The sequence below is a fragment of the Melitaea cinxia genome, chromosome 25, assembly GCF_905220565.1.
Source record: "Melitaea cinxia chromosome 25, ilMelCinx1.1, whole genome shotgun sequence".
Taxonomy (NCBI): Eukaryota; Metazoa; Arthropoda; class Insecta; order Lepidoptera; family Nymphalidae; genus Melitaea; species Melitaea cinxia.
Genome location: NC_059418.1, coordinates 243,872 through 263,618, shown reverse-complemented (window position 1 = coordinate 263,618; position 19,747 = coordinate 243,872). Strand labels below are relative to the sequence as shown.

The following is a 19,747-nucleotide window of genomic DNA, read 5'->3' as shown; positions in this document are numbered from 1 at the left end:
AAATTTTGGCAAATCATGTGAATAAGCGAGTGATAACAAAAAATATTTAAAGATCTATTCTAAAGTTTATACAAAGTAAAGTTACGGGTGTAAAATAACTTAACAAGTATCATTTATCACATAATTTTAGAAATCCCTCCCAGGAGCTCTGATCACCACCACAGGAAGTCAACGCCCCTTGAGAGCAGTACTATTTAGGTGTCATCTTCTGTAAGGTCGAGGTATTTCCCCAGTCGGGCTGCTCCATAACTTGAACAATAATATCCTGCTAGCCCTACCTCAGTCATCGTAATAGAAAGGAGGTCAGATAAAAAAAAACCCATTTTCCACAACTGTATACATTTCCGCTGGCGTGCTTATTTTTAACCGACTTTAAAAAAAGGAAGCGGTTCTCAATTCAACTGTATTTTTTTAATGTATGTTACTTCAGAACTCAGACTGGGTGGACCAATTTCGACATTTTTTTTTAATCGAAAGGGGGTGTGTCATTTGGTACCACTTAAATTTATTTGAAAACTAACAACTACTTTTCGAGTTATAGCTAATAATGCGTTTTACTTGACTATTTTTTCGTCGACCTACGTTGTATTATACCGCATAACTTTTTACTGGGTGTAACGATTTTGATGATTTTAATCGAAAGCTAATGTTTATTATGTGGTTACATTTAAATTTCACCGAGATCTGATTACAACTTTTCGATTAATCTTTGATAATGCGTGTTTATTTGACTATTTTTTTGTCTACCTACGTTGTATCACTTGTCGTTGTAATTGAAGTCGGTTTTTATCGTTTGCAAGCAAACACAATTTATAGCTGTTCCGTTTTCTCCCTTCAAGACACAGCCCACGTCACTCAATGAGAACGTAACGCTCTCCTGGCGAAAGAACTTTTATAATCGGCGCAGTAGTTTGAGTTGATCCTTTATAAACATTCAATAGTATTTATAAGATACTATATGACCCGGATAACTTCGTATCACAGACATATGTTTGGGAATAATATGCGCAAAACATTTTCTGAACGCACCTGTACATATTTGACAACCAAGTGACAATTTTATTGACAAAGTCATCAAATTTTCCACAGCTATAAAATATTTTGTAGAGATTCGCTTGCGTTAGCTTTGGTTAACACACGTGTCAGAGAGATTTTTGGTGTTTTTATCTGTGTTTTTAAGTTTGTTTTGTAAATTTTATAGTGAAAATAGTTGGTATTTGGTTATAATAGTTTATATTAACATTGACAAGGTTGGGTAAGTGTTTTTATTTAACATATTAGGTTATTTATTTTTTGTTGTTATTATTAGGTTATATTACTAGTATTTTTTTCCCTTCTCTTTTATAAAATAATATAAGATGGACGTAGGTCGTCCTCCGGACCCTCCGGATCCTCCGGATCCGGATGATACACAAAGTTCACGTAAACGTCAAGCGACTGATGACCCAAACACAGCCAATCCTCCCCCCAAAATCATTGTCAACCATCCTTCCACGGCTATTCCGTCGATACAAACCGTTTATATCCACCCATTATATGCCGACACTCCTAAATCCTACTCAGATGAAGACAAAGGTCCCTTCATAGTTCATGTCTCTAGAGAAGTCTCAGACCCAGCTGCAGGAACTACTATCCGAGCCATCAAATTCGGCCAATTTTTGCATACTCACAAAATTAAAAATATAGTGAATGATGGCGTAAAAAACATCGGCCGAAATAAAATTTCGGTCGAATTTGTATCTGCACAAGCTGCTAATAATTTTATTACTAACCCAGTACTTGAGATGTGCAAATTCAAAACTGCTGTACCGACTTACAATATAACTAAAATGGGCTTGGTTAAAGGCGTACCAGTAGACTGGTCTATGAAGGAGCTGGTGGAATCTCTTGAGCTCCCTTCTGGCTGCGGGGAGGTCATCAAAGCTAGACGTTTGAACAGAAAATCAATAAGTGAAGGAACTGTCTCATGGTTGCCAACCCAGTCCGTAGTCTTGACTTTCAGAGGACAATTACTCCCTGAGAAAATTTATTCTTATCATACTTCTCTCCCTGTTGAAATTTATAAATTTCCAACAATTCAATGCCTTAACTGTTGCCGGTATGGTCACATTAAAACACAGTGCAGATCTCAACCCAGATGTTTCAAGTGCTCGCAACCCCATACGGGTGAATCTTGTGATGTCACTGAGGACAAAGCCACATGTTTACACTGTTCAGGCTCCCACTATACAACCAGTAAGTCTTGTCCAGAGTTCTCCCGCCAGCAGTCGATCAAGATCATAATGTCTCAAGAGAGTATCTCGTACTTGGAAGCGTCTTCCCGTATTCCCCCTGCCAATAGATCCTATGCAGAGGTGGCGAAGGAGATGTTTTCCACTCCTTCATACTCCTCCAATACTCCCCAAAATCCTCCTCTTTTCTCTCCCACTTTCCCAATCACTCCATCAACTCGATCATATAAAACAGTAGTCCGAACTCCTCATCCCCGAGCTCCTTTAGGCAAAGGTTACGACAGACAGACTCACAACTTAATTATTTCCAACGTCCCCTCTTCTCAACCTAACGGCTGTGCCCTTAAGAATAATAATACTCCCAATTCGTCTCCAAACATCTCTAACCTTTTACAAGATATCTTTCATATTCTTATATCAATCGCTTCAAAATATACTGACTCGACTTTACCGACCAACGTTGCCAATCCACTGTCTCATCTCTTAGAAGTCCTAAAAAATGTACCAACACAATTTCCTCCAATGGAATTGTCAAAGCCTTCGTCCTAAAAAACACGAACTCCTTTCACTAATCAACCTCCATAAGCCCGTCATTATTGCCATCGCTGAAACATGGTTGATTCCTGGATCCCGTTTTCGGGTCCCTGGCTTCTACTGTTTGAGGGATGACAGAAGTGACGGGTATGCTGGTAGTGCCATTTTCATCCGGCACTCCATTCCTTTCTCCCATATCCCTTTACCTCCCCTAAGTCCTCATATTAATGCAGTTGCAATCAGAGCCCTTAACATCTCTTTCGTCTCTTTGTACATTCCTCATCCTTCCTCGTCCCTTGGTCCTCAATTATGCTCCATATTCTCTGCTCTCCCAAACCCTATCCTTATCATGGGGGACTTTAATACTCACCACACAGCATGGGGTTGTCATTCATGTGACGGGTTTTCTTCCTTGTTGATGGACATATTTGATGATGCCAACCTCTGCATCCTCAATGATGGATCGCCGACGCGAAGAGTGTTTCCTCATCAGAATGCAAAGTCTGCTGTAGATCTCTCTGTTTCATCAACGTCTCTCTCCTCCCTTCTTTCCTTTAAAACTCTTCCTACAACTTATGGTAGTGATCATTTCCCTATTCTTCTCTCCCTATCCCATAGAGCAAATCCTTCTATTATCCCAAACCCCCTACTTAAGTACAATATTAATAGTGCAAACTGGCTTGCTTATTCGGCATCGGTTGATAACATTTTGGATAACCTACCTGATTTTAGAGATGATGGAAATATCTTTTTATACTACGAACTCTTTTATCATACAATCATCACATCTGCCAACAATAATTTTAAAAAGAAAAGCAATAAACCTTTCCTACATCCACCTTCCCCTTGGTGGGATGAGGAATGTAGTGTTTTAATAAGGGAAAGAACAGAAGCAGAACATTCATACAAGCTATCTATGTCCAATGAAAATTTCATCAAATATCAACGTATTAATGCTAAAATTAAACGATTATTTCACAAAAAGAAAAGACAAGGCTGGGCTAAGTTCTGTGAGTCCCTTGGTCCCAGATCTCCTGCCCGTGTCGTCTGGTTAAATCTTAAGAAATTCCGTCGATCCTTCAGTCACGATGATCCCCTCTCCAACGATCCCACTGTTTGGCTTAATGACTTTGCTGATAAACTTGCTCCACCTTTTGTCCCAAATCAGGAATGTTTTGTTAATACCATGTCCCTGTTTACATATAGCGAGATGGATGCCCCATTTTCTTTTTCGGAACTGCAATGTGCTTTAAATAGCCTTAAAGATTCGTGTCCTGGGGAAGATGGTGTACCCTATTCGTTTATCGTAAACTTAAGTGATAAAGCAAAGAATTTCTTCTTAAACATTATTAACGCTGGTTTCATAAAAGGAATCGTCCCACAATCTTGGAAGTCGCAAATCATTATACCAATTCTGAAACCAGGTAAGGATCCCTCAGAATCAAACTCTTACAGACCTATAGCTTTATCTTCTACTCTAGCCAAAATTACTGAACACCTTATAAAAAACCGCTTGGAATGGATAATTGAAAGCAGAAATATTCTCTCGCCCTTCCAGTTTGGCTTTCGGAAGGGGTTGAGCACAATTGATAGCCTTAGTATTCTTTCCACAGACATTCGAATTGCCTTTGCTAAGGGTGAGTACCTTGTGGGTGTTTTTCTAGATATCACTTCTGCCTATGACAATGTTCTTCTTCCGGTACTCAGGCAGAAAATGCTACAGCTGAGTATTCCGCCGAGGATAGTCCATTTCATCTGCAATATGTTAATTAACAGATCCATAGTGGTTAAACATCAGCACCTTTCTCTTCCCCCCAGACTTGTCTGGAAAGGTCTCCCTCAGGGCTCAGTCCTTAGTCCTCTACTCTACAGTATATACTCACATGATCTCGAACTGTCTGTGAATAGTTTCTGCAATATTCTGCAATATGCGGATGATATTGTGTTATATCAAATGTCAAATTCCGTGGATGATTTAACCTTTCGACTTAATTCTGCTTTAAATTATCTGGACCAATGGCTTTCGGATCATGGCTTGTCTTTGTCGATCCCTAAGAGTCAAGCGGTGGTGTTCACGAGGAAAAGAAATATCCCTTCTTTGGACTTGTCATTGGGGGGTCAACACATTCACCTCGCGACTAAGGCCAAATTTTTAGGTGTAGTACTCGATCACAGACTGAATGGATTTTCTCATACAGAACATGTCATTAAAAAATGTGAGAAAAATATTAACGCCCTTAGAGCCGTTTCGGGTGTTTGGTGGGGAGCACATCCTTACACTCTAAAACTCGTTTATAACGCGATAGTCCGTAGTCACTTGGACTACGCCATGTTTATTTTTGACCCTCTCAATAAAACTATTTCTGATAAATTGAACAAAATTCAGTACAAGTGCCTGAGAATAATCCTAGGTGCCATGAAATCTACACCTACAAACGCCTTACAGGTAGAGTGTGTTGAGCCCCCTTTGCAGTTCCGGAGAAGATTTTTATGCGATCGTTTTATCGCAAAATCGCTACAATTGTCATCCCATCCCCTCATATCCCGTCTTAACGAACTATCCCATCTCTGTTCCAATGTCAGAACCTCATCTTGCCTGCTAGACAGTTTTCTTGAATTTACCAGACTGCCTCACCTCCTGAAATCCTTCCCCTCTAATCCTCTTTTTACTACTCCGTTTCAAGCCCTTGTATATAACCCTCCTATTATCACAGATCTTGGTCTGGTAAAAGGAGCATCAGACACAAATTTTATTTTCCAAAATATTGTTCATCAAAATTGGTCAGAACACCTTTTTATTTACACTGATGCATCTAAGCTTTCCCCCAATAGCTGTGTGGGTGCTGCCTGTTGGATCCCAAAATATAGAATAGTTCTACAATTTAAATGCCCTCCTGAAACTTCAGTATTTAGTGGTGAAGCTATTGCCATTCTGGAAGCTGTCTCTTACGCTATCTCCCACAACTTAGGACAAACTGTAATCTGCACCGACTCTCTCAGCTGCCTGTTAGCTATAAAAGCTAACCCCTTTCGTAGTAAACTAAGAATTTCTATTATTTTAAAGATAAGAGAGGTTATGTTCCTATGTTATCAAAAAGGATTGCAAGTTATTTTGGTGTGGATTCCCGGTCACTCAGGCATCCCGGGTAACGAGACTGCTGATTCCTGTGCGAAAATGGCTGTACAAACTGGCTCCGTAGAACACTTTTATAACTCTTCCAATGACTTACGCGCTCTGGCGAAAACTCAACTTGACAAGTCCTGGAACTCGTTTTGGGTTGAGTCAAAATCGGTAAAGGGAAAGTTCTATGCTTCCATACAACCTGAAATACCAAGACGCCCTTGGTTTTTTCTTCTTAAACATGCCGATCGCTGGGTTTTGTCCACAATCTGCCGTTTACGTCTTGGTCACGCGAGCACTCCGGTTCATCTGGCAAAAATCAGGGTACGAGACCACTCTCTGTGCGAATGTGGCCTCGATGACGGTTCAGCATCCCATATTCTTTTTAATTGTCCTAATCTCCTTTATCCCCTATATGATGTCCTTCCCCGCAAAATCCCCCGTCCTGTAAATATTGAATGTTTATTGATGCTTGTGTTCAGTCCATTTTGTAAATTTTTATGTAAATATATCAAACGTAATAGAATAAAGTTGTAAATATTTATTAGGTGTGTGTAATTATATATTTGTTAATGTCCTAGCATAACATAGTACTATAATATAATATACCTTACTAACTTTAATGTTTGTGTTGTTCTAGGCGAAGAGATATTTTATGTCATACTAACTACTACTATTTTCAATATACTTTTAAAATAAACTAACGAAGGTTGTAACATCGACCGCACCGATCAATCTCCTTCGTGTATTCTCCATTCTACGTGACATTGGCGAAATCATCTGTGCTCATTTGGCACTATTGAAAGCCATTAATCAAGAAGAAGAAGAAGAAAATATTTTGTATTGGAAAATTGAATTGTCATTTTTAGTATTTTCTGTCACTTATTTTTTATGTTTAACGGTGCGACTCTTTAAACCTTCCCAGAACTTTCACAATATTTCAAGATCAAAATTAGTCAAATCGGTCTAGCCATTCCTGAGTTTTAGCGAAACAAACGAAAAAGATTTACATACAAATTTATATATATATATTAGCTCACCTGCGTACATGGCTGACCGGCAAACTTTTCACTCACAAGCTAGTTTCACAACGACTTCTATTGAACTGGTGGTTTGTATGATTTTATAAATGTTATAAAGTGTGTTCTTCTTAATTTATTGTCTCTGATAATACACTTTTATTGCATGTAATTATATGTATATGTCAGAGCCAGTCATTAATGCGGACGAAAAACAAAGTTCGACACGGCCCATATGGGAGAAACTCTCGTGTTTTAACCGACTTCAAAAAAAGGAGGAGTTTCTCAATTCGACAGTATTTTTTATGTATGGTGAAAAAATAGTCAAGTAAATACCCACAATTAGGCATAACTCAAAAAGTACTCGCTAAATCTGAATTAAACGGGACCACATGACACGAACCACCTTCCAGTAAAAAAAAACATCTAAGTCGCTCCTCCCAGTTAAAAACTCTGAGGTAACATACATAAAATATATAATCGAATTTAGAACCTCTTCCTTGTTTTGAAGTCGGTTAAAAAATCGACTTCAATTACATTGACAAGTAATGTAACGTGGGTAGACGAAAAAAAAATGCAGGTAAAAAGTACTTGTTAGATCTCTATTAATTATAAATGGGACCACATGACAAGCCATACCAGCTCGATAAAAATATATCAAAATCGCAAGTTACAGAAAATGATCATAAAGTAAAAACTAATGAGCTAAAGTGAATCAAATATTTGTGGGAACAAATGGCAACTAATCCACATCAATCGACAACAAAAGAATCACGTAAGTTGGATTTAGAAATCTCGGCGTAATCACTGTACAATTGTATATACATAAGAAAAAAGGCCACCAAATTCAGAACCTCCTCCTTTTGGAATTTCTGTGAAATCGGGATATATGCGGGGAAAGCCCCGTTTACCGCGCACGGGTACCTAAAATCCAGATAGACAGTGACGTCAATGCAAGAACATTCTTTTCTATGTTCATTAACTGACTTCAATAAAGAAGGAAGTCCTTAGTTCAACTGTATTATTTTATGTGGGCTACGTTCCGAACGTACACAACGTGTAGTTACGGCAGTAAAAAATATAGCCACCTCCTTTCCGTGGATGTCGTAAGAGGCGACTAAAGGATAACACAGTTCCACTACCATTTTGGAGCATAAAAAGCCCGAGCGATGGCGATGATCATCCAACTGCTGGCTTTGAAATACACAGAACAGAGACGGGCAGCAGTGTCTTTGGTGCGACAAAGCCAGTCAGTCCTGTGGTCACAAACCCGCCTACCCAGCGTGGTGACTATGGACAAAACACATGAGTTGACGCCTTTTATTTGCGTGAACTTGGGGAGGCCTATGTCCAACAATGGACTGCCATAGGCTAAAGTGATATACGTCTACTAACACACGCACCACTACACCAGAGTTGCAGCATGCAAAAAATTTAAGCGCGAGTTGAACTCCCGACCAAGTTAGTACAACTTCACCGACGTACTCTACAGATTCACAAATTAACGTTTATTGAACTATAATTATGGGTTTTTTAACTAAACACAATAGCACCATCTCGATCGTCACAAATTTATTAGTTAATATGACTAATTAATAGCGATACGCGTGCATATGGCGATATTAAAATAATAATAATAATCTGTAAAATAATGACCCTTTTTGATTGCTCGATAATTTTTTTGTTTTCTTTTTATACAACTAGAACGGCAAACACGCTAACAGCTCACCTGATCTAAGCGATTACCGTAGCTTGTAGACTTCTCGAATTCTTCTAGATTTCTCGACGCTATTTCACTATTGTTTGGTGGATAAATACTCTTAAAAACTTTTTTCTTTTTCAAGTTGGTTTTAAAATGTGTATCGAACTAATGAACCGATTTTGAAATTGTTCCCCATTTACAAAGCTCCTTTATTCGCGGAGAAATTATTGAACTACTGTTGACTATACCGTTGGCAGTGCAGCAACTCTTCTTTCTGCTCCACGGGATTGAGTTCCAGTACCGCCCCGAGTCTGGGTTTAATATGTGCCCACAGAATTAACAAATTGAAGTGGCAATGGGCTGATCACCTGTGTCGTAGGACCGATGGCCGTTGGAGAAGACGTGTCCTGGAGTCGAGACCGCGTCTTGGCAAACGCAGTGTGGGACGTCCTCTGGCCAGCTGGACTGACGATCTACGTAAGTTTGCCCGTATAGTTTGGATGAGTATTGCGGAAGACAAGGATGTCTGGCGCGAACTTGGGGAGGCCTACGTCTAGCAGTGGACTGCGATAGGCTGAAGTGACTAACTGACATAGCGAACGCGATTTGGAATTATTTTTTTATCAATTGAAAAAAATAGTTATATTTACCGGGGCCATGATGTTCCCTCGTCACCCTCCACGCTACGCCAAAATCAACTAATACAAATATAAAAATAATAACAATCCCAAAAGGTTTAAATTATAAAATATTACTATTAATCCCCCCCTCTTCCCGTGGATGTTGTGAGAGGCGACTAAGGGATAACAAGGTTCCACTACCACCTTGGAACTTAAGAAGCCGACCGATGGCCGGCTAACCATCTAACCGCTGGCTTTGAAATACACAGGCCAAAGACGGGTAACAGCGTCTTTGGTGCGACAAAGCCAGCCCTGCGGTCACCAACCCGCCTGCCCAGCGTGGTGACAATGGGCAACATGAGTTCACGCATTTTTGGTGCGAACTTATGGAGGTCTATGTCCAGCTGTGGACTGCAATAGGCTAAAATGATCATCATGATGATGATGATGATGATGACTATCAAACTATAAAAGAAATAACAAGTTGTCTTTTTAAACGACTTCAAAAAAAGAGGAGGTTATTCAATTCGACCGTATATAACATATACATTCAATCCATCTATGGCGTTATTTGATTCGTTTATTTACTATTTGATATAATATTAATCTTTTTCTTAGACTAGTAGTTAGTTTTGGTGACACACTTTTTTGTAAGTGGCTGATATTTGTGATGTCCCGTTTAAAAAGTTTCATCGAGATTTGACGACTGCTTTTTGAGTTATCTTTAACTAACTGTGCCCGCGGCTTCGCCCGCGTTGAAATCAGTGTGTTACAAAGTTTTCCCGGCAAACTTCCAGTGAAACTCTCATCAAAATCGGCTTAGCCGTACCCTGAACCTTCCTCTCGAAGCCCTCTCTCCATTGGTGAAACCGCTTGAAAATCCGTTCAGTAGATTTTGAGGAAATCGATCACATTCCATTTGTGGGACTTTGTTTTATAATACACTAACTGTTGCCCGCGACTACGGCCGCGTGAAGCGCGCGTCGCGTCGAACAAAATGGTTCGTTGAATTCTTCAGAATTGTATCATGAAATAATATTGTAGTGTAAATATGTTTAAAATATACTGCAAGCAATTTAGTTTTTAATATGATTCTACGTAAATACATGCCACGGAATAGCGTAACGCACGCTCCTCCGTGACTCTGCGCCGACAGGGGTAAACAAAAAAGTGTTCTAGTAACGTAAAGGTTACATATTGTAAAAAATATTTTTTTTTCTTACCACAAAAACATAGGATTTTCATAGAAACTTCCAACCCTCGTTTTATCCCCTTAGGGGTCGAGTTTCGTAAAATCCGGTCTTAACAGATGTCTACGCCTTATAAGGATCCTACTTGCCAAATTTCGAATTTGTAACTTTTATAATTTCGGAGATTTCTTGATGAGTGAGCCAACCTACCATCCCCCGTTTCAACCCCAAAAGAAATATAATTTCTAAAGATACATTATTTAGACACTTTATCACCATCTATAGAGCATATATTTTAAATTTCAAGTCTCTGACTTCAAAAACATATCACTTTGATACAAACTTCCAACCTCCGTTTCACCTCCTTTGGGGTCGAGTTTCGTAAAATCTTAGCGGATGTCTACGTCTTATAAGGAGCCTGCCTGCCAAATTTTAAGTTTGTAGGTGTTATATTTTCGGAGATTTCGTGATAAGTCAATATATAAATATATAGATAACGCGTTAACGCGTTTGTAATAACGCCTGTACTCGTAATAATTCGACTATTTTTTCGTATTCCTACTTTGTTTTAATTGTCGATGTAATTGAAGTCGGTTTTTTCATTTGCTAGCAAACGCAATTATTTCTTGTTTTACACAATCAAAATAAAACAACATTTAAATAGTAACATATTTATTACTCTCCAGGCCACACGATGGCTTCTATCCAATCCAAGTATTCAGACACTCTGGTGTATACCGCGGGTTTGCCCGACTCAGCGCAGCGACGTCCGAACGAGGTGATCCCGACTATGTGGAAGACGCACTTGTTGTTCAGGGAGGCAACTTGAAGCGGGGAGCCGGAGTCACCCTAGGATTTATTTAATAAATATATAATTAATGTGTACCTTATGTCTATGACCATTGGGTTCTTTTTTTAACCGACTTCCAAAAAAGGAGGAGGTTCTCAATTCGACTATATATTTTTTTTTTAATGTATGTTACATCAGAACTTTTGACCGGGTAGACCGATTTCGACAAATTTTGTTTTAATCGAAAGGTGGTGTGTGCCAATTGATCCCATTTAAATTTATTTGAGATCTAACAACTACTTTTTGAGTTATATCTAATAATGCGTTTTTACTTGACGCTTTTTTCGTCGACCTACGTTGTATTATACCGCATAACTTTCTACTGGATATACCGATTTTGATAATTCTTTTTTTGTTGGAAAGGAGATATCCCTAGTTTGGTACCGTGATAAGGAAACCAGGATGTGATGATGGGATCCTAGAGAAATAGAGGAAATCTCTCGAAAATCCGTAATAACTTTTTACTGGGTGTACCGATTTTGACAATTTTTAATTTAATCGAAAGCTGATGTTTATCATGTAGTCACATATAAATTTTATCGAGATTTGATGACTACTTTTTGAGTAATCTTTGATAACGCGTAGTTGCTAGACTATTTTTTCGTCGATCTACGTTCTATTACTCGTCGCTGTAATTGAAGTCGGTTTTTTTTTTCGTTTTCGAGCAAACACAATTATAAATAATATCGATTGATTTAGACAGAAACACTGAACATGAGATCAGGCGACCAATCACGTTCGTATAATCTTGGAGACCAATCAGAAGCACGTATGCTTGCTTCACAACAAAGCCCATCAAGATTATCCCGAAATAATTGTGTTTGCTCACAAACGAAAAAAAACCGACTTCAATTACATCGACAAGTAATACAACATAGATCGACGAAAAAATAGTCAAGCAACTACGCGTTATCAAAGATTACTCAAAAAGTAGTTATCAAATCTCAATAAAATTTATATGTGACCACATGATAAATATCAGCTTTCGATTAAATTAAAAATTATCAAAATCGGTACACCCAGTAAAAAGTTATTGCGGATTTTCGAGAGTTTCCCTCGATTTATCTGAGATCCCATCATCAGATCCTGGTTTCCTTATCATGGTACCAAACCTGGGATATCCCCTTTCCAACAAAAAAAGAATTATCAAAATCGGTACATCCAGTAGAAAGTTATGCGGTATAATACAACGTAGGTCGACGAAAAAAGCGTCAAGTAAAAACGCATTATTATATATAACTCGAAAAGTAGTTGTTAGATCTCAAATAAATTTAAATGGGACCAATTGGCACACACCACCTTTCGATTAAAACAAAATTTGTCGAAATCGGTCTACCCGGTCAAAAGTTCTGAGGTAACATACATAAAAAAAAAAAAAAAAAAAAAAAAAAAAAAAAAAAAAAAAAAAAAAATACAGTCGAATTGAGAACCTCCTCCTTTTTTGGAAGTCGGTTAAAAAAAAAACTGTAATTTACAGACGAGAGCAGTCAAAAAGAAAATTAACGGTTGTACAAGGTAGCTATAATGGTTAAATTGTTCTTCTTAATAGTTAAATTATTGTCAATAGCTAAATTATTGTTAATAGCGCAATTACTGTTTAATTCCTAAACCTTTTGTTTTTGTTAATTACGTTGTTTGTTAATAACGCATAAAGTAATTTAAATTACATAATTACTAGTTTTTCCCGCGTCTCCGCCTACGCGGATATTTAAACAGTATTTTTAGCTCATTCGATAAAGGGGGAGGTACCCAATTCGATTGTATTGTTATAGTGTGTGATATCTCATAACTTTTATTATATTTTTACTGGAAATACAAATTTCAATTCCGTAAACCCGCAGTGAAGCAGCGGGGTGGATTAAGCTCGGATCCTTCTCCTAAATAGAGAGAGAAGTCTAAGCCCAGCAGTGGGATATTACAGGCTGAAGCTACCGATTTCAATAATTCTATTTTTAATCTTTGCTCTTGCTTGTCACGCCGGTCTATTTCAATTCCATTGAGGTCTGATGACCACTTTATGAGCTATCTTTGTTAAATTCAGTTTATTTATTCGTTTGCGGGCAAACACAATTATCCTGACGTCAATTTAAAAGGAATATACATATGCACATAGGTTAAATAAATGCATATGAGTTCTTTATAAAAAGGTTATCTTACTTGACAAGTGTCCTTCCCACCTCGAAGCTCACCGGCGCACATCTGGGAGGGGACGAAGCCCGACCAGTGTCTGTTGTGTGTGTCGTTGAGCAAGACGTCGCAGTAATCGTTCTCTAAGAGCGAGAGAGACACCTTCTGCAGTTCATTGGAGCCCACGGCGCCTCTTTCTAAAAATTAACGAGTTGAAAATGAAGGTTGTAAAAATCATTATCTCTCATAAATCGGTATGAGAATTACAAAAACTGCTTCCAACAGCTTAACGTGCTATCCGAGGCACGGTGGGAGACCCACGAGGACAGACGTCCACTAGAACCAGAAACCAATATTTGTACCAATACATCCCAAGCGGGGATCTAACCAAAAACCCTGGTAGTTTAGCAGCTAAGCAGTACAGAAGTACACAGTAAGTTGTATTTTTAACCGACTTCAAAAATGAAGGAGGTTACTCAATTCGACCGTACATATATTATTATGTATGCTCGGGGATAACTTCGTCGTTTATGAACCGATTCCGATAATCCTTTTTTTGCTGGAAAAGAGATATTCTAAGTATGGTATTAATATAAGGAAACCAGGATTTGATGATGGGTTACCAGAGACATCGAGGGAGACCGTCGAAAATCCGCATAACTTTTTACTGGATGTACCGATTTTGATGATTTTTACTTTAATCAAAAGCTGATCTTTATCGTGTGGTCACAATTTCATCGAGATGTGATTACAACTTTTGAAGTAATCTTCGATAACGCGTATTTACTTGACTAGTTTTTCGCCCAACTACGTTGTATTACTTGTCGATGTAACTGAAGTATTTTGTTTCGTTTGCAAGCAAACACGATTATTTTAACTACATTAAATTTACGACAAAAAAAAATTACTCAATAACTCCTGTCCGGTTCCTTTCCTTCTACACCTGAACCCCACCCGCACTGTCCATACAGCGCATCTCCAAGAGCTGTGGCTACCTTACCCACCACAGGAATACAACACTGCTTGATAATTTGAAAGAAATTATCTCCTGTCAAGAAAAGTGAGTGTCTATGATATTGTGTAAGTTTGAAGTACTTCCTCAGCCAAGCTGCTCCAGAATTTACATAATGTGCCCTCAAATATTGTGACAGTTTTTGGTCTAAGTGGACTTACTTGAGGTGGTGACACCCCAGCCTGTCGCAACCGCCTTGGTGTGTCCGGGGAAATCGGGCTTGGTCCAGAGGCAAGCTGGACGGATGGCGGCTTCGAAATCGACGTCACTGTTCAGCTCGAAGAGCGCGATGTCGTTGTACTTGCCGGGTGACTTGTATAGAGGGTGCTTGTGGACTGTCTTTATCGGTACCTGTTTTAAATTGAAAAAGTAAATAAACACCTCACTTTCAGCCGTCTCCCGTTGGCTTTACTGCTGTGTCTGGGGTCTGAAAACACATAACACTCAAAAACAAATGCCTGGATCACTTTATTCTTTATGAGAATAACGGTTCTTTAACCATTAACCATTAAATGACGACCCCAGGAACACAACAACACTCCAGAGAAGTATTGTTTCTTTTTGATATTCTGTGAGGAACTTTCAAAGTCGAGCTAGTCTAGATTATGGGCAGGATATTTCCAGCTGTGCGCTACATTAATCAATTTTAAAATTAAAGCGCCTACAACTTTTAAAGAGCAATCACTTATGTTGCATTTTATTGCTTTTATTTATTGATAGGAGACTTTTAATAAAAAATTCTACAAATCGAAAAAGTAAGTTGTAAGTATGCATGTATGTAGGTATTTATGTATGTTTGTATGTATGTGTGTATATATCTATGTGTGAATGTATGTGTATGTTTAATTATTTGAATATTTACTATAAATTTATTGTAACTTGTACACCTATGCTGACTGCAAAGGAAACGGTCTAGCCGTTTCCTTTGCCCTAAGTTTGCCTGGAAGAGATCGTTTTTTAGCGATAAGGCCGCCCTTTGTACCTAATGAATGTATTGTTAATATTTATTTCTTCGTTTGCTATGTATTATATCTATTTTTTGTTGTACAACAAAGTGTATTATTATTTTTATTATTGAGTCTAAACTCATTCGTAGAGCCATTTTAGTACCTAATTGATGCTTTTATAAATATTATCCGTAATTCTCATAAGCTACGTGCTATTTAGGCGTGATCTTCTGGAATGTCAGTCGAGCTGTTCGTTTTGAACAAGATATTCCCTACTGGGCCCTACCTCAGTGAAAATTACTCAATGAGACCACCCATTGGACCTTTATAACAAGGTATATATCAAGTAATACAAACATCAAGAGGACTAGCTCCATCGCTGACTGATGGGTCTAGATTCTGGTCACCAAGTCTGACGATGGCGGGTTTTTTCTCCTTCATTCGAGGGTTCTTGCTACAGTGACCAGCACTCAGCACGAAACGGGAGCTGATCAGGCTGCCTCCACACTGGAAGGCGTAGTTTCCTTCAACATCCACCCAGCCTATGGCCGCCTGGAATAAAATAATTGAAGTATTGTTATTGTTTTAGTTGAGTAAGCTTTGCTCTGAATACTTATCAGTTGTCATTGATTGTATGTAATTAACTATATATTAATACGTGAAGCTTAAACTTTGTACCCCTTTTTACGAAAATTTCGCACACTTATAGCGTGCGAAAGGAAGCTAGATGGAGTGCAGAATGTTAATATCTTTTTTTAATTAGGGCGCGTCCATAAATTACATGAGGTATTTTTTTAAATTTTCTGTCTCTCCCTCCCCCCCTGGTGAGATGTGATGAGATTTTTTCAACCATCCCCCTATCTCACGTGAGATTTTTCAAAATGTAGGTTTCTTACGTAAACGCGTTGGATTGTTATTGAAAAAAGAAAAAAAAATTGCTTCGTGCTTCTATTTACGACTAGTTAAGACTAGTAATCAATATTGCTGAGAGTTTAATTATAAGTGTAATAAGAATTTAACAATAGAATACTTAAATCGCAACTTCTGTGATTAAAAAAAGAATATCTACTCTAATTCAGTCCATGGAGAATCATGCGCGGTTTCAAGAGAGACTATAGGAACTACAAATAGGGATAAAAAAATATGGTGGTTTGACAGTCTCATCAGAATGAAATTATTTTCTTTCTAACGAATTAGTGAATGATCTTAATTGTATTACGATTACGCTTAAGATTAAATGTTAAGCATGTATAATCTGGATTAAATGGATCAAAATAGTATATTTTTTTTTGTTGCCGAGGCTCCCTCTCTCCAACATAAGATAAGATGAGATTTGACTCGACCCCCCCCCCCCCCTAAACATCTCACGTATTTTATGAAAGCCCCCTTATGCACATCAATTCATTATAGCTATAAATAAAACTTAACACACACTATCACTTATCTGACACACACGCATATATTATACTCTTTTGATTTTTGTTAAAGTCTGTGGTCAAATTGAGAATAGATTTTACATTACAGATTAGTTAATTATGGTCGAAATTCGACTTCTGGGCGACTACTAGTGTACAATTGTTTGCTCGTAAACAATAAAAAAACCGACTTCAGTTTACGTTAAAGAGTAATACAACGTAGTTTTTATTGATAATCGCTGCTAGTGCTAGTCTTATTTCGATCAAATTTGAATGGGACCACAAGGCAAGCATCGGCTTTTGAACAATATAATAATCATCAATATCTGTACACTTAGTAAAAAGTTGGGAGGTTGCACACATAAAAAAAAAATACAGTCGAATTGGGAACCTCCTCCTTTTTTGGAAGTCGGTTAAAAAATTCAGTCGAATTGAGAACTGCGTGGTTACGGCATTAAAGATTATAGCCATCCCCTCTCTTCTCGTGGATGTCATATGAGGCGACTAATGGATAACAAAGTTCCACTACCACCTTGGAACTTATAAAGCCGACCGATGGCGAAATACACAGGGCGAAGACGGGCAGCAGCGTCTTTGATGCGACAAAGCCAGCTCTGCGGCCACCAACCCGCCTGCCCAGCGTGGTGACTATTTATTTATTCATTTATTTATTTAGTTTTCGGTTTTGGCGCGAACTTGCATCGACTGGACCGAAATGGACCGATGGTCTACGTAAGATTACCGGTGGTGGCTGGGTGAGGATTGTGAAAGATCGCGATGTCTAGCGTGGACTTGGGAAGGCCTATGTCCAGCTGTGGAATGTGAAAGGCTGAAGTGAAGTATTATAAATAGCTTATTATGAAAACTGCTGGACATAGGCCTCCAAAGATGACGTGAACTCATGTGGTTTGCCCATAGTCACCACGCTGGGCAGGCGGGTTGGTGACCGATAATATTTACAATTAGGACACATTAACTCACCATGTGCGGAAACTCTCCTTGGTTTGCATCCTCTCCACCAACGATCAGTTCAATCCTCTCGTAGTTGCACTTAGGAGCCGATATGGACATGGTCTCCGGCTCTGTCAGTAACGGAATGAAGCCGACGGTCTCTGTCACACCGCGGCTGTATTCATCACATTCTGGAACGTGACAGAAGATCATTCAATAATAAAAATAAGTGAAATAGATAAAAGTCGAACGAAACGTTTTATATTTAGAAAGTACATGCTTATTTAATCTTGAGTTGTCTTCATCCGTTCTTTTTAACCGACTTCCAAAAAAGGAGGAGGTTCTCAATTCGACTGTATTTTTTTTTAACGTATGTTACTTCAGAACTTTGGACTGGGTGGACCGATTTCAAATTTTTTTTTTAATCGAAAGGTGGTGTGTGTCATTTGGTTCCATTTAAATTTATTTGAGATCTAACAACTACTTTTCTAGTTATATCTAATAATGCGTTTTTACTTGACGCTTTTTTCGTCGACCTACGTTGTATTATACCGCATAACTTTCTACTGGATGTACCGATTTTGATAATTCTTTTTTTGTTGGAAAGGAGATATCTCTAGTTTTGTACCATATACCAGAGAAATCGAGGGAAACTCTCGAAAATCCGCAATAACTTTTTACTGGGTGTACCGATTTTGATAATTTTTAATTTAATCAAAAGCTGATGTTTATCATGTGGTCACATATAAATTTTACTGAGATCTGATAACTACTTTTTGAGTAATCTTTGATAACGCGTAGTTAAAAAAAAAGTTACTTGACTATTTTTTCGTCGATCTAGGTTGTATACTCGTCGATGTAATTGAAGTCGGTTTTTTTTCGTTTGTGAGCAAACACAATTATGTTCAGATCAATCAAACGAAAGAACTGTCTGTCATCTTATGCGCGGAGCTTAAATAGTCGTTAACTCTTCTTATAATTTTCCAATTTTCATTTCGTAGGAATATTTTATTCAGCTGACTTAACTGAGGTAGGATTCAGCAGGAAATTTTCTGCGTATATATGGAGCAGCCCAACTGAGGGAGTTCCTCGACCTTACAGAAAATCACAGGTAAATAATACTGCTTTCAAGCAGTGTTGTGTTCCTGTTGGTGAGTAATGTGACCTAGGGGGAATTGAGGATTTTTTTATATCACTAGGTCGGGAAACAAGCGTACGGCTCACCTGATGGTAAGAAATTACCGTAGTTTATAGACGCCTGCAACACCAAAAGCATCGCAAGCGCGTTGCCGACCCAATCCCCAACACCCCCCCCCCCCGAGCTCTGGGATAGGGTCGGCAACATGCATGCGATATTTATGGTAATCGCTTACCACCAGGTGAGTCATATACTTGCTTAGACTCAGTGAAGGTCCTACCTTGAAATAAAAAAAAAATAAAAATAAAAATTGCATATTTTTAGAATAAAAAAGGACATGGGCTCATAAGCCCGTGGATGTATATCACTTAAAAAAAAAAGACTCAGTGAAGGCTATAAGTGTCAGAATTAAATTAGTGTCTAATTGCAAATCACTTACTTCTCTCACTGATACGTTTGTTACGATCCACTTTGTTGGCGAACTGGTTCCAGACTGGTCTTCGGCTGGATAAAGAAACATAAAAAGTACAGGATAGAATGTCATAGAATACATTATTGCTCGAATCGCGTAAACGGCGCGTTTTGCATGGCGTATACGACCTTTTTCACGAAACCGTGTTCATTGTCGATAGAACAAATCGAAATGGCTTCCTGTAACTTCACTTCTTCGTGTTTGAATTACACATACACACTTTTTATACATTTATGGGATTTCCTTTTTAAGAATCGATTTATATAAGGTATGAAAAAAATATGAGGTGTAAAATCTACTGAACGAATGATCTCGTTACGTTTTTCGTAACGCCATCTATCGGAAACCAATAGGGTTATAGATAACAGGGATCGTAGGGGATGACGACGTTTTCTAATAACGCCACCTCCATAAATGA

General features: G+C 38.3%; 1 protein-coding gene across 1 annotated transcript; it reads right to left on the bottom strand.

Annotated features, from left to right (window-relative positions):
• Positions 1 to 11,072: 11,072 nt before the first annotated feature.
• LOC123666274 (serine protease snake-like) lies at positions 11,073 to 17,947 on the bottom strand. Its single transcript, XM_045600441.1, has 5 exons — positions 17,750 to 17,947; positions 15,711 to 15,905; positions 14,568 to 14,757; positions 13,425 to 13,591; positions 11,073 to 11,266 (listed from the first exon to the last, which is right to left on the bottom strand). The coding sequence occupies exons 1-5, from the start codon at positions 17,930 to 17,932 to the stop codon at positions 11,093 to 11,095; spliced, it is 909 nt and encodes a 302-aa protein (XP_045456397.1). The 5' UTR covers positions 17,933 to 17,947; the 3' UTR covers positions 11,073 to 11,092.
• Positions 17,948 to 19,747: the final 1,800 nt, after the last annotated feature.